Genomic DNA, 13,840 nt, shown 5'->3' with positions numbered 1-13,840 from the left:
CCGTGGCGCAGGCAGGGACTGTGAGCGAGGGGCGTGGGGGAGCCGGCTGAGAGCGGCGGCGGCGGCTCCGAGGCGGTAGCAGCGCCATGGGGGGGCGGTAGGAGCGGGCCCGGCGGGCCGTGTAGGGGAGAGAGGCGGCGGCAGTTCTAGTGCTCATCTCCCCGGCGGCGGCCCGAGCGCGGCGGCGGTTGGCGGGCAGCGGCCCGGCCCTCCGGCGGGCCAGGCTGGGGCTGAGGGGGTGGGGTGTGTGGTGAGCTCGGGGCCTGGGGGGTGGGGAGGTGAAGGAGGCCCCGGGGTGGAGGGGAGAGAGAGCAGCCGGCCGCTGGGCCCCGCCGCCAGCTCGCCAGACGACGAGGACGACGACGAGGAGGAGGAAGAAGCGGAGAGGAAGGAGGAGGATGGAGGATAAGAAGGAGGAAGGCGAATCCGAGATCCAGGAGCACGGGCCCGAGCATTGGTTCACCAAGTGGGAGCGGCAGTGCCTGGCCGAGGCCGAGCAGGAGGAGCAGCTGCCCCCGGAGCTGCAGGAGGAGGCGGCCGCCGCGCAGCCCGAGCACAAGCAGCAGAAGCTGTGGCACCTCTTCCAGAACTCGGCCACCGCCGTGGCCCAGCTCTACAAAGGTGAGGGGGCGTCCCCGAGACCCCCAAAGACCTCCCCTTCTCGTTCCCCCCCCAAAAAAAGCAGACAGGGGACACAAAATGGCGGAAGGTGGCGCCTCGGCTCCCAGACCGGCCCCGGGGCCCGGGCAGTGGGGCGGAGTCGCCCCCGGCTCCCCACTCTGACCCCGGCCTCCCCGGCAGTGGGGGGAGGGGAGCCCTGGTCTGTGGTGGGTGGGGGAGGGAGGTCGGTCGGTCTGGTCTCCGCCCCGCTTCAGGTGGGGGCCCGAGGGGTGGGGCTGGGGTGGGGAAGCCCTGCCTTCCGGGGACGGGACCGGCGGGTGTCCCTGGCTGAGAACTCCCCCTCCTCTCTTCCCCAAAATGGCGAAGCACAGCCCCGGGATGGGGGGAGGCGGGGAGCGGCCCTGGCTTTAGGGGGAGGTGCTGCGCCCCGGGCCGCGAGCTTTCCGGGGGGCCAGGGGGGGAAGGAAAATCCCTCCTTGGGTTCCTGGGGCCACCAGGCCTGGTTTGTTTGCTGCTCTTGGGGAGGTGTGAAAAGCTGCCGGGCGTTTCTGGTGGGTGTGGGCTGGGGCGGAGTAGGACGGTGGGCGTCGGGTTATTCCTTGCCGGCCCGGAAGCTCTGGGCCTCCCCCGCTTTGCCTGGGTCAGACACCACCACCGAGGCCGCTGCCAAATCCGGGAAAGGGGGAGGAGGCGGCGACGGTATCAACAAAATGGCGAAGGAAGGGCCGGCTCTATTGTGCCCGGTGATCCCGGAGCCGGGGCTGAGGGGAGGGGCCGCTGTTCGGGTCGAGCTCGGGCGTTTACTCTGTTGCGGCTTTGCGGCCTGTAGCGCCGGCCCGAGGGGTTGGGATGAGGGGGTCAGCGATCGGCCTTTACACGGTCTCTGAGACTTGTAAAAACCCCTGAACAAAATGGCGAAACCTAACATGGCCGTTCAAATTGAATGATTCCAAAATCCTGTTTTTCTGTATTTATATGTTTCTTTAGATCGAGTATGTCAGCAGCAAGGACTTTCCCTCTGGGTTCCCTTCCAAAATGCAGCCACTGCCGTTACCAACCTCTACAAAGGTAAAGATGACTTGTACCTCTCTCCAGGCTAAATAGTCTGTGACAGTGCTGGGGGGATTTCTGAAGTTGGTGGCAGGGAGCCTCTTTTTGCCTTCTGTGTGTGCAAGAAATTGTTTACAACTTCGAGTAATTGATTGCATGACTAACTCTGAGGGCCTTACATTTCAAAATATTCTTGAAGCGTTGTAATTAAATGTTGTGAGATATTACTGCATTCTAAATGAAGAATACAGGAAAGAAAGTGCTTGATAGTATTTGGGCTTTTTTTTTTTTTTTTAAATCCAGTAATAATAATGAGAGCAACACTTGTGGTTGTCTTATCCAATAACATCAAATGATTGATTGCTTAGTTATATGCAAATGAGGGTATCGCCAATTGAAGTTAAATGACTTAAAACACCTGGGATGATGGTCTGGCTAGTTAGTAACTATGCTAATATTCTCTAATAAGTTGAAATTATTCTTTTTATTTCAAAGTTTGGATAGAGGTCAATCTGTCCTTACCATTGATTATAAACAAATTTTGATCTTGGTGATTTTGCATAATGAACTTTTCTTTGATGACATCAAACCTATCCATGAGTCACTTATTACTATTGCTGAGGTTCATTCTCAATTAATTATTGCATTTTATACACACTGATTTTGAAAATAAGGAATATGTCAAAGGTGGTTTTGGAAATCAACTACTTGATTTAAAAGTTAAACACTTAAAAGTTGACAGCACTAATGGTATTTCTTTGCATACATAGTAGTATCTGCATAAGTTGTTATGCAAAAACCAGAGATGAAAGTAACAAGGGTTCTCTACATTTATTTCTTGTTTCAAAAATTTAGGATTACATAGATGACATGTGAATATGTAGGTGACAGTAATATTCCTTATGAAAAGCTTGTTATTATAGTCTCTTTGAATTGCTCTTGTAGTTTTCTATCACTAAATTCTAAAAGGGTTGATATGATTATGAATGTTTTTAGGAAGGAAGTGTTTGTTTTTTCTGCTATTAGTTGAGACAAGTGATAGTTCTAATGAATTCCCATTTCTAGGTTCCATGTTTAACCTAATCTATGCTCAACCTTTGCTTTCCTTTTGGGCTATCAGTGTGGTAATTTGAAGGAGTAAGTATGAAATAGTTAAGAATGCTTTTGTCTTTGAAGGTATGTTGGTAATGAAAACACAATGTTGCTAATTTGGAAAAAGGCAGGCTAGAATTTGTGTATTATTTGAATTATATTTTAGATGTATAAGCTTAAATACATTTTCTAAGATGAGAAGTTAGTGAAAAATGGCATGTCATGTTAATGTAATGAACATAAAACATTGCTGGATGCAGAAATTGAGGTATATTGAAATAATCCCTAAATTTCCTGAGTTTTTATAGAAAAATCTATTTTAGAGTAATCTCCTATCTGTAAAAAATGGAATATTGGCAAAGGAAGAAGTTATTTTTTGGTTCAAAAGCAGCACGTTTTCAGTAGTTTTTAGTGGAGTCTGAATGAGGTTTTTCCATTAATAAGGATTTTGCTTGTAAATATGGTTAAACATTTATTTCCATCATTGTAAATATGTTGATGTAGATGATATTTATGAAATTTGCCTGTAGTGACCATCACTTGTAATCCATTTTTAAAAAAATTTTTTGAAAAAACTTCTTGAATAGTGATTTTCTCTCTCTCCTTCCCCCCCCTTTAAAAATTTTATCCTTGAAATGGAAAAGATCAAAGGATCTTAGACTTAGGGATGGACTTGATCCTCAAAGTCTGATGCAACTTTTTAATTTTATACTTGAGGAGACTGAGGCCCAGAGGTTGTGACTAGGCTTATTGTCATTGTCATGAAGATGAGTCTGTTCACTGTGTTACTTAACTGCCCTGTATTGAAATATTTTTTGAGAGGCAATTGGAATTAAGTGAATTATACCCAGATTCAAACCTTTGATAAGTGTCTGAGTTTGGATTTGAATTCATGTCCTCCTGACTTCAGGACAGGTGCTCTTTACAAATTGTTGTTAGTTGCCCTTTATATTATATAAAAACTGTAAAGCTTTTGTGTATGTGAATCATATTTACCAAACTTCCATATTAGAATTTAAAATACCCTAGGAGTATTGTGAAAATAGTTTTAACTTTGTGGATTTCTTGAAAGTGTTTTGAGGACTTTCAGGACTCCCAGAGAACACTGCTTGCTTTTATATATGCTAAATTGTGTGATTATATTCAGTAAATTAAAAATGGTAGGTTTTGTGTACTTTGGGCACTCTTATTGGCTACTAATTATTATCTAAAATGAATTTGAGAACAGCCAAAGTGAAAGTAAATCTGAGAATCCCTTCAAGGGGCCTGACAAGCCTATTGGTTGCAGTTTTAATCAGCTGTATGTCAAAGGCTTGGAATGCCTGCTCCAAGAACATTCTTTGTGTATTTACCATTATTCCCTCTTTTAAATGTATATAGGAAAATCCTGACTGCTGATTTTTGGCTTCTTAACTAAATTTAATAATCATGAATCGCTAATGATATTTAAGTTCTCATTTTATAATTTTTAGAAAATAAGTTATCAGGTTTTTGTATGTTTGTGAAATTAAGATCTAGGATATTGGTGTGAGTATAATTTGGTTCTTTCCCAGGCAGGATGGTGATTATTTTGTTGTTGTAAACATATCTCTTAGTAATTCCCAGTTTCCCCTAATCTTCTTTGGTGACATGTCTTCATTTTTCAAGTGTTGATGGCATTTGGAGTGAATTCCCTTTTCTGTTTTAAAACCTAGATAATTATTAGATAATGAGCTGATTTTTCTCTCAGGCAGGTGTTTTCCCATCATTGATTACTATTCTGGTCAATCTCCAGTCTAATTGCTGTGAGATTCTCCTCGTCATAAGTAGGAATAACCTAAGTACTTGACTAAGGACTTACCTCAACCCCACTTCATACAATTTTTAGGACTATCAAAAGTAGATAAAACAAAGTCTATGAGACTCTTTAAATCCTTGCCCACACTCTGGTTTGGGGGCTAGTTTGTTAGAAAGCTTTTGAAAATGGTTTTGGGAAGGGGCAAAGACAAATGACTTAAATTGCTAATTCTGATCCTGAGTAACTTGGATTAAGTTTTTTCTAATATTTTTTTCTTTTGATTCTGCCTTTATCTATCTATCTATCTAGGTGTGTGGGGCTATCCTTCCATCCATTTCTAAAATTGGGTCTGATATTTTAGTGAATCTTGGCTACTACTTAGTAGTTTGAGAGAATTACCTCCTATAGTGACAGTATTAGATGTGCCTGTGGGTTTATGGTATCCTAGAATTTAGAGATGGCCAAAAATAACTTAGTGTGGTAGAAAGGACACTCACTTCAGAGTTAGGAGACTTGGGTTTAAATTCAGCCTGACACACTTACCACCTTTTGGGGTCTCAGTTTCTTTAATTATAAAATAAGGGAATTTGGACCAAGGTTCCAAGATCCATTTTAGCTCTAAATTTATGGTCCTAGGTGCCTAGAATTCCTCTTATTTAGTAGAATTAGAATTTCAAACTCCGTTCTTTTCACTTACTCTTTCTCTTTTCATTGTACCATAACTGACTTATTAGCAGCCCAAATTATTTGTAAATAGTGTTAGTGTAATAATGTACTCAGTATAAGTAGTCCTTACTGTTTTCATCTTGGATAAGGTTTGTTGAAGAGAATCCTCTCTTTGAATAAGATTTTGAGTGAAGAGTATTAGCATTATTATATTGACTAAATTTATAAGTACTGGTTCTGTGTGTGACCTCCTTACTCTACCCTCAAAATAAATTCTGCTTTTGTCTTTTCTGTCCTATATCCTATGATCTCTTTTCAAACATTTTTTTTCCTCCAAAGCTCTCAACATTCTGTTTGTAGACATGAGAAGAATTTTTAGGACTAATGGTCCTAAGATTCTTGAGTACTGTGTTTTCCTCCAAGTCTTGTCTTTTTTGAGTTACTTTACATTTTGTGACCTCTATATAGAGATGCCAACTAAAGGACATTAAAATTCTAAAGGTCAGAGGGGAAAGTGAATGCGAAATGGATACTTGGTTGGGTCAGGGAAACTTTCTAAAATCTAGAATCTAAAATCTGTTTTAAAAATAACTTTCTGGAGCTAGGTTAATAAACCAAATCATTCATGTAATATTGCTAGTTAACTTTGACTTAAAAAACAAACATAACTTTTACACAGTAGCATGAAAGTCCTAAATGGATTTGTGTCTTCTTTAGATAAACTGCATATATTAGGGGAAAAGCCTCATTCATCCATTAATAGTTTTGTGTAAAAAAATTTTAATGGACTATTTGAATTAAAGCAAAAATTGTTTTGTAATAGGTTTTTTTCCCCTCATTTTTTGGACCATATCTCTTGTACTTGATGAGAAGATATAGTCTGATATTCTAAAGTCTAAGTCTTTTGCACAATGTATAGGGTATTTAATAAGCTTGTTTTATTTATTACTCCATTAGTTAACACTTTGTGTTTTTATTGAGAGGCAACAAAATACGAAACTTGGAATCAAATTTGAATATATGAAGAATATAAATTTATTTGGGGGGGGGGGTGATGGTTTGAACTTTGTCCGATTTCCCTTTTCTGATGCATATGTGCAGATCTGGCTATCTCTTCAAATGGTTTTAGATTTGCCTGAAGACATGGAAAGATTGAGTGACTTCTCTATCGTGACACATCTTTCTGCATAGGAAACTGGGCTTGAATCTAGTTTCTTGATTTCCTTGGCCTTCTGTGCACCATTCCTAATCATTTGGGTTAAAAATAGATATCTAATTATATAATTGAAGATACTAGTAAGATTTGAAAAAAGCATTTGTCATGTTCTGTAGACTTTAGGTGATGGTTACTTTTAAGGAACTTCGTAAAAATGGTTTTTCTTAGTTTATTTCTTTATAGGGTCATTTCATGTTTGAACAGAGTAAGATGGAAAACCCTTAGAAAATCTCAGATTTCTAATTGGGGTGAATTTGAAAAAAAGAAAAGTTTTTCTCCTTTGTGGACAGCAGCTAGATTGATAATTCCAAGATTTTTATTCTTAATGTTTTGCTATGATTAATTTTGTGTGTCCTTGAACTCTGTTTCTTTGCAGTCTAATATTATTGAACTTGGAAGACTGTCCCTTGGTGAAATTAAAAAATTCTGATATACTATAACATTTAGCTTTAAATAATAGCACATTTCAGTAGAACTACCTATATAAACCTATTGAAATTGAAATGTGGATTTTAGCTGATCTGAAATAACTTATTTTATGAATTTATTTATTAGTAAGAAAAGTCTGATTATATGACGATAGATGGTACTGTTGAGGTCCTGCCAAAGTTTAATTTTTTTTTTTTACACTTGGGCTTTGGCCTCAGGAAAGTAGTTTTGGATAACAGCAGTGGTGTGCTGGCAAATGTTTAACAATTGACTCTTTGGGGGAAAATATACCCATGTTTAATCTGCATTGTTAACGTTTTCTAAGTGACTCAAGTCTAGACAATCAGCAGAATATCCCTGATTTATAGCATTTGTTAAATTGTGAGGTGTAAGAACTTACTATGAAAATGTAATAGCTGGCTCCAGTATACCTTTAGATACTAATACCTCCTGAATCTCCATGTATATACTTAATTATTGGTGGGAGCCTGTAGATTTGCCATACATTTAGAGATTAGGAGTTAATTTGTTTATAGCATTCAACGATGCAGTAGGATGTAGCTGTTGAAGTTGATCCCTTAATCCTGGAGTTCATAGTCTCATTTTGGACCCTAAATTATTATAAAAACATTCGCTCAAAAAATTTAATTATTCGACTTGAAACTTAAGAGAACTAGGTTCAAGTTTTGTGTCTGATATATAGGGAAGTGTCCTCCAAAGTCAGTTATATAACTACTCTGAATCTTAGTTTCCTCTTCTGCAAAATGGTGGTAATAATTCTTAAACTATGTGTCTTACAGTTATTGTGAGATAAATGCTTGTTAAATCTTACTGTTCCATATAAATGTGAATTATTAGTATTACTACTTTTCATGTAGGTAGTTGAGATCTCATAATAAGGAGACATAATGCATTTGTTTTAGTTCATCTAAAGTCACAAATAAGAATTACCGTGCCAGCTAAATAGATGGATAAGAAAGAATAAAGCAGGTAAAACATTAAAGTTTAGAATTTTAAAAGGATTTTTTATTTCCTTTCCATATGTCAGACTTATTTGCTGCTTTAGGAAATGACAGTTTGGAGAATCCTTGGGAATAGACAGACTGTCTTTGTGCATTAATTTAATAGTGCACAGTTTAATAATTGTTATCCTAGAAACATAAAAGCATACACCTGAAAATATATATATAGCTGACTTTGTATGTTTTTTATATATTGTATTTTTGAAACTATGTTTACAGAACATTTGAGTCCTTTATTTTCTAGAGTCTTTGCTTGGCTTCTTGTTACTAGTGAAGGTAGGAAGGGCTTAAAACAAATTTCTGAGCTGAAATGATTGACCTATATAATAAAAAATGTGTTGTAGCAAGGATTCAAAATTAATGCATATCTATAATCAGTGTAACATTTTTTAAACCATGCCTTAAATCTGCATGATTTGGTTATAATTTTTGTTCTTTGAAAATTTTTCTTTTAATGTCTCAAGATCAAAATAGAATTTCTTTGCTTAGAATCTGCAGTGTTGTGTCTTGTTAAATAACTACTTTATTGACCCATTTCAATTTGGTTTGTATGAAATTTTGCTTTTCATTTTTGCTATCTGGTTTGTATGTATATACTTTGCTTGCTTTCTTATACTTTGGACTGTCCAAATCTGTTATTTGTTTTGCATATCTTTGTGGCTAAAATTTGTTTCTCTGTTCTGACTTTTATTCCTGGAATGTTGTAATCTGACTAGAATCTTATTTTCATTTAATTCCTTGTAAAATATATTCCTCCTAAATTATCTTTTGCTCTTACCTATTGAGGAATGCTTAATGAGAGTGAGTGAGGAGTGAAAGTGGAGATAGACTACTTAACTCTCCTTAGGATTTTTTTTTTTTTTTCAGTGTAGGCTTGAGCATCTTTTTTCTTTTAATGTGCAAGAAGCTAAACCAGAGAAATTGGGTACAACAAGACACCTTAGATTTGTAGCATTATTTCACTTTTTTGTTTTTTTGTAACTACTACCTCTTCTAATCATAGAACAGGAAGTAATTCCCTGGGTCAACCATGAGAAAGTGTACACTACTAGACTCTTATTAACTGGTGTAATTTAAGTCTGTTTTCTCTTGTATTCTTAGTGGAAGCATAATTGAGTAATTCCCTTGTTTAATTTTTTTTTTTGGGGGGGGGAGAGCTCTCTTTATTTACGAGTTCTCTTCTAAAATATATTGACAAAAAATTTGTGTTTTGAAGTACAATTTTAGTATGAGCAAACTCAATGGATAAAAATAAAGATGAAAATAATATAATTGGGATTATTTATATTTTATAAATGTTTAGATAAGGTATATATATATATATATATATACACACACACACACATATGCAAAAACTATTTCTCCTGATCTAGCTATGAACTTAAAGAATTTTTATTTGTTTTTCTAATTCTGCTTTTTATATTTTTATTTAGATCATTGCCCTTTGTGTTAATCACTTATTTCCATGGTAATACCTTACCTGTAATAAAATTAACCCACGGAATGACTGCCTCATAGTGTATAGAATAATTCTTCATTTTGTTTAATGTATAAAATAAAGATTTAACTCATTATAATGGAAAGATTTATTTATTTTTTTGGTTTGAGTGATATATGTTACAGGTTCATTTTTTACATGCCAAATTTCCATTTTCAGTTTGGGATCTGACATGATAAAAAAAAAATCACTTTCTACTATTTGCAACTATAGCTAGTCATTATTATTTTTTCCTTCCAAAAATGTGTCTAGGGTTTGAAACTGCAGTGGAAGAATTTTTTTTTTTTTCATTTTATGAAATAGTTTCTTTTCTTTATAAAAAGACCAGGAATAAGAGGGATGTGCTTTATTTAAAAATGATTAAAGATGCAGCATCAATTTTTTTTTTTTTTCTGAGGCAGTTGGGGTTAAGTGACTTGCTCAGGGTTATATAGCTAGGAAATGTTAAGTGACTGATACCAGATTTGAACTCGGATCTTTCTGACGTCAGGGCTGGTGCTCTATCTACTGAGCCACCTAGCTACCCCCATGCATTATCAATTTACTAAGACTTGGAAACAAGCTTCAAGATTTTCTAATATTACTGTTAAGAGAAATTATTATCAAAGGAATGTTAAATTAAGAGGTATCATTTTACTGAACCTAATTGAAGTACAAAAGTGGACAACTGTGAAAAGTGAGGAGATGATGTAGTAAATTTTAGGCCAAGATTTTAGATCGAGTCCATAGGCATTAGAAGTGGTTTACTAAACATTGGGCACTGCTCACATACCTGCAGAATACCCAGGATCCAAGAAAAATGTCAAAGTATTCATTTCATGCTGAAGTTTAATATTTTATAATCATCCAAAAAAATGTACCTTGACAAGGTTTTGCTATGTTGAGTTTGTTAAATTTCGGTGTGGAAATGTCTCTCTGAAATTGCATTGTAAATGAACATGTACTTAAGATTTGATTTCATGTAATTTTTTTTGGTTTATCCTTTCCTAATAGTATCTTATTTTTTCATTTACATGTAAAAGATAATTCTTAGTATTTTTTCATTTACATGTAAAATATAGTTCTCTACATTTTTTTATTAAAGCCTTTTATTTTCAAAATATATGCATAATTTTCAATGTTCACCCTTGCAAAACCTTGTGTTCCAAATTTTTTCCCTCTTATCCCCTTTCCTAGAGAGCAAATAATCCAATATATGTAAACGTGTAATTCTATACATTTCTGCAATTATCATGCTGCACAAGAAAAATCAGATCAAAAAGGGGGAAAAATGAGAAAACAAAATGCACGCAAATAACGAAAAAGATTCTACATTTATTTTTGTAAGATTTTGAGTTACAAATTTTTTCAGAATCATTTTAAGTTTATTTCCATATTTATCATGTTTCATGCAGTTTTTTTAAAAATTTCACACAATTTAAAAAAATCTACATATTATTTGAAATAATTTTCAGAATTTCATTGAACTGGGAGGTTGGGTGGGAATTCAGGTTTTAAAACATAAGTATTTTGGTTGCACTTAGATTAAAAATGATGGGAAAAAACTCGAAATAAATTTCATAATGAGATCTCAGTGAAGAAATAAAACTGACTTATTTCAAATTGATTAAATTTCATTTAATCTGTCAAAATTTATATTTTATATTTTACTTGAGAATATGATGCAATATTTTAGTCATTCAAAAAATGTCATTTTGATGAAAGATAAAATTGAATTAAGTCAAGCAATGTTTTAAAAATGATGAGATCTGAATCTTGTTGCTTTTAGCATGAAGATCTACAATTTGGAGTTGGGTAAAATGACATGTAATATTTCCAAGTCAGTTTAAAGTAGCTTTTTTTTTTTTTTTTTTTTTTTGGGGGGGGGGGCTGAGGCAGTTGGGGTTAATTTCTTGCCCAGGGTCACATAGCTAGGAAATGTTAAGTGTCTTGAGGCCAGATTTGAATTCAGGTTCTCCTAATTTCAGGGTTTAATTATATTGCAACTAGTCTTAGCCATTTATAAAATTTCTACTTTGAAAATAATAAACAAAATAACTAATAAATATATTTATATATATTTTTTTAACAGAAAGTGTGGATGCCCATCAACGGAGTTTTGATCTAGGAATTCAAATTGGCTACCAGCGTCGCAATAAGGATGTGTTAGCATGGGTTAAAAAACGCCGAAGAACTATTCGTAGAGAAGACTTGATCAGCTTCCTCTGTGGAAAAGTTCCTCCTCCACGAAACTCTAGAGCTCCCCCAAGACTAACTGTAGTATCCCCTAACCGAGCTACTTCAACAGAAACTAGCTCATCTGTAGAGACTGATTTGCAACCCTTCCGTGAAGCCATAGCTCTGCATGGTAAAGCTTTTTAAAAACATTTCTCTGCTAAAAATGATTATGCCTTGTTTGGACTATTTTTTTCTATCACAGCTAAACTGTATTGACATTTATAGGTGTTATCAAGAATATAGATAAATAGAATGTTAACCAAAAACCTAGGTAAACAGACGCTTAGGTTGCTAGTTAGACTTAATTTTCCAATGTCCCAAATGCTGTTGTTTTGAGTTAAATATTCTGTGCCAAGTGTGTGTTAGCAGGCAATGAAAATAGTATGTTTTAATTTGTAGTGTACTTAAAATTGGTTGGATTTTCTTATTTCATTTGCTAAGGACATTTTTTAGATTTTTAAAATATGTAATATTTATAATTATCATGGCTTACCTAATTGCAGCTAAGTATAAGGATTCATTGAAGTGATTGCATATAGATAATTTTTCTTTCAGAAGTCCCTATAAAAGTATGCTTGTTCTGTAGTAAAGATGAGCTTATGTGACCAACTAAAACTGGGAATAACAAATGAAGTATTACTTTACGTTATTTACTCTACCCTTAGTTCCTATTATCTGATATCATCTGGAATATCAGGTGTCTTAATAAGCTTATACCCAGTTTCCTTTTTTCAGGGCTGGAATTAATATGAACCAAAGACTTTTTTTTTTTTTTTTTTTTTTTTTTTGGTATAACAATTAGCTTTAGGAATGCAGTTCATTGAAAAGCATTTTAAAAAAATAATTTATTTAAATACTTATAATAATGTTTGTCAAAGACTATAAGTTTTGTTTATACAATATTTTTTCTTATGCTAGAATTCTGTGCAAGTATTATTATTTCTGATACACAGATAATGAAAAAGGTTCAGGAAAGCTAGGTGTCTTACTAGTGTGCCATAGCTACACAAATAGTAAATAGTAGAACTGGGATTTAAAGCTGTTTTCTAGTAGCACATGGTCAGTATACTATGATCTTATAGATGTGTATAACTCTCTCTCTTGCAATCTAGATCACAATCCATACATAGCTTCTTGAGTGATGTTCTTGTCCATATCCTCCTCAAACTTTGCAGTTGAGCAAACGTACCTAATGTGCTGGGTTTTATTGCATATTTTGAGTACCAGCCCAGAATTTGTGCTATTTATCTGTTACCATTGGCACTCAATATAAGACCAGCCTGTTTTCCTTTTTCAGAAAAGTTTTAATTGATATTTTCTGTTTTCTTACACCACCATATATTTTCCTGATCATATATTTCTTAAGAGAATTTCACTTATGCCACTTGTTGCATATAAATCATAATTGGTTGTATAATTGGTAATACTTTTCAACCTGTTTAGGTCTAGCATTGTTTTTCAAGTCATCTGTAATTTTGTTATTTTTTGAGATTGTTTTCCATCATTTCAGATGAACTTCTGAATTGCATGGTCAGGAAGCAAACTTGCTATTTGTCAAGCATTGTGCTAAAAGCAAAAACAGCCCTTGCCTTCAGTATTGAGCTCATGTTCTAATGGGGAAAGAAAGGATGTGAAAAACTAGATTCTCTCTTCCTATCTTTATATATGTATAGAGTAGATGGAAGGTAATGAAGGTAGGATAGAGAACGGCTAGCAGCTGGGGTATGGGGTAGGGGGAAGAAGATGTATTGGAGAGGGATAAACAGTCTAAATAATGGGATTTGAACTGAATCTTGAAGGGAAGCAGATCAGGGTTGAGAAAGCCGAGTTTTGGTATGGAGGGATCAGCTAGTTGAAAGGCTAAGATACGGAGATGTGTGAAGAACAATAAGCAAGCAAATATATCTAAATTATAGAGTACATAGACAGGAGTAAAATGCAAAAGTCAGGAGTATAGATTGAAATTGTTGAAAACACTGCTCATTTTCTTACAGTCCAGTCTATTCGCTTACTCATCTCATTGTCCATCTAAAGTGATGAGCCTTAAATGCAGAAATACTAATGGACTAATTAATGGACTGCTCATCCACTTGCATATTGTAGTTTAAAAAAGAAACATTTTTCATACATTTAATTTTTCTTTTATGGATTGTTAGGTTGCTTTTTTAGGTGACCAGGTTTCTCAGTGAGGATGCTTATAGGATTTAGGGACGTGATGCTTTCCCCCATGTCTTCTGAAAACAAAACCATCT

General features: G+C 36.1%; 1 protein-coding gene across 1 annotated transcript in view; it reads left to right on the top strand.

The window, feature by feature from the left end:
• The first annotated feature begins 264 nt into the window (after nt 1-264).
• The window catches only part of C1H16orf72 (chromosome 1 C16orf72 homolog), a 43,213-nt gene continuing 29,637 nt past the window's right edge, over nt 265-13,840 (top strand). Inside the window, exons 1-3 of the mRNA XM_031944744.1 lie at nt 265-621; nt 1,609-1,689; nt 11,443-11,718. Of these exons, the coding sequence (XP_031800604.1) occupies nt 399-621; nt 1,609-1,689; nt 11,443-11,718 (580 nt within the window). The 5' untranslated portion in view covers nt 265-398. The remainder of the gene's footprint in view (nt 622-1,608; nt 1,690-11,442; nt 11,719-13,840) is intronic.

The sequence above is a fragment of the Sarcophilus harrisii genome, chromosome 1, assembly GCF_902635505.1.
Source record: "Sarcophilus harrisii chromosome 1, mSarHar1.11, whole genome shotgun sequence".
Classification (NCBI taxonomy): Eukaryota; Metazoa; Chordata; class Mammalia; order Dasyuromorphia; family Dasyuridae; genus Sarcophilus; species Sarcophilus harrisii.
The sequence above is the reverse complement of the archived record's forward strand: the minus strand, read 5'-3'. Positions and strand labels throughout refer to the sequence as shown.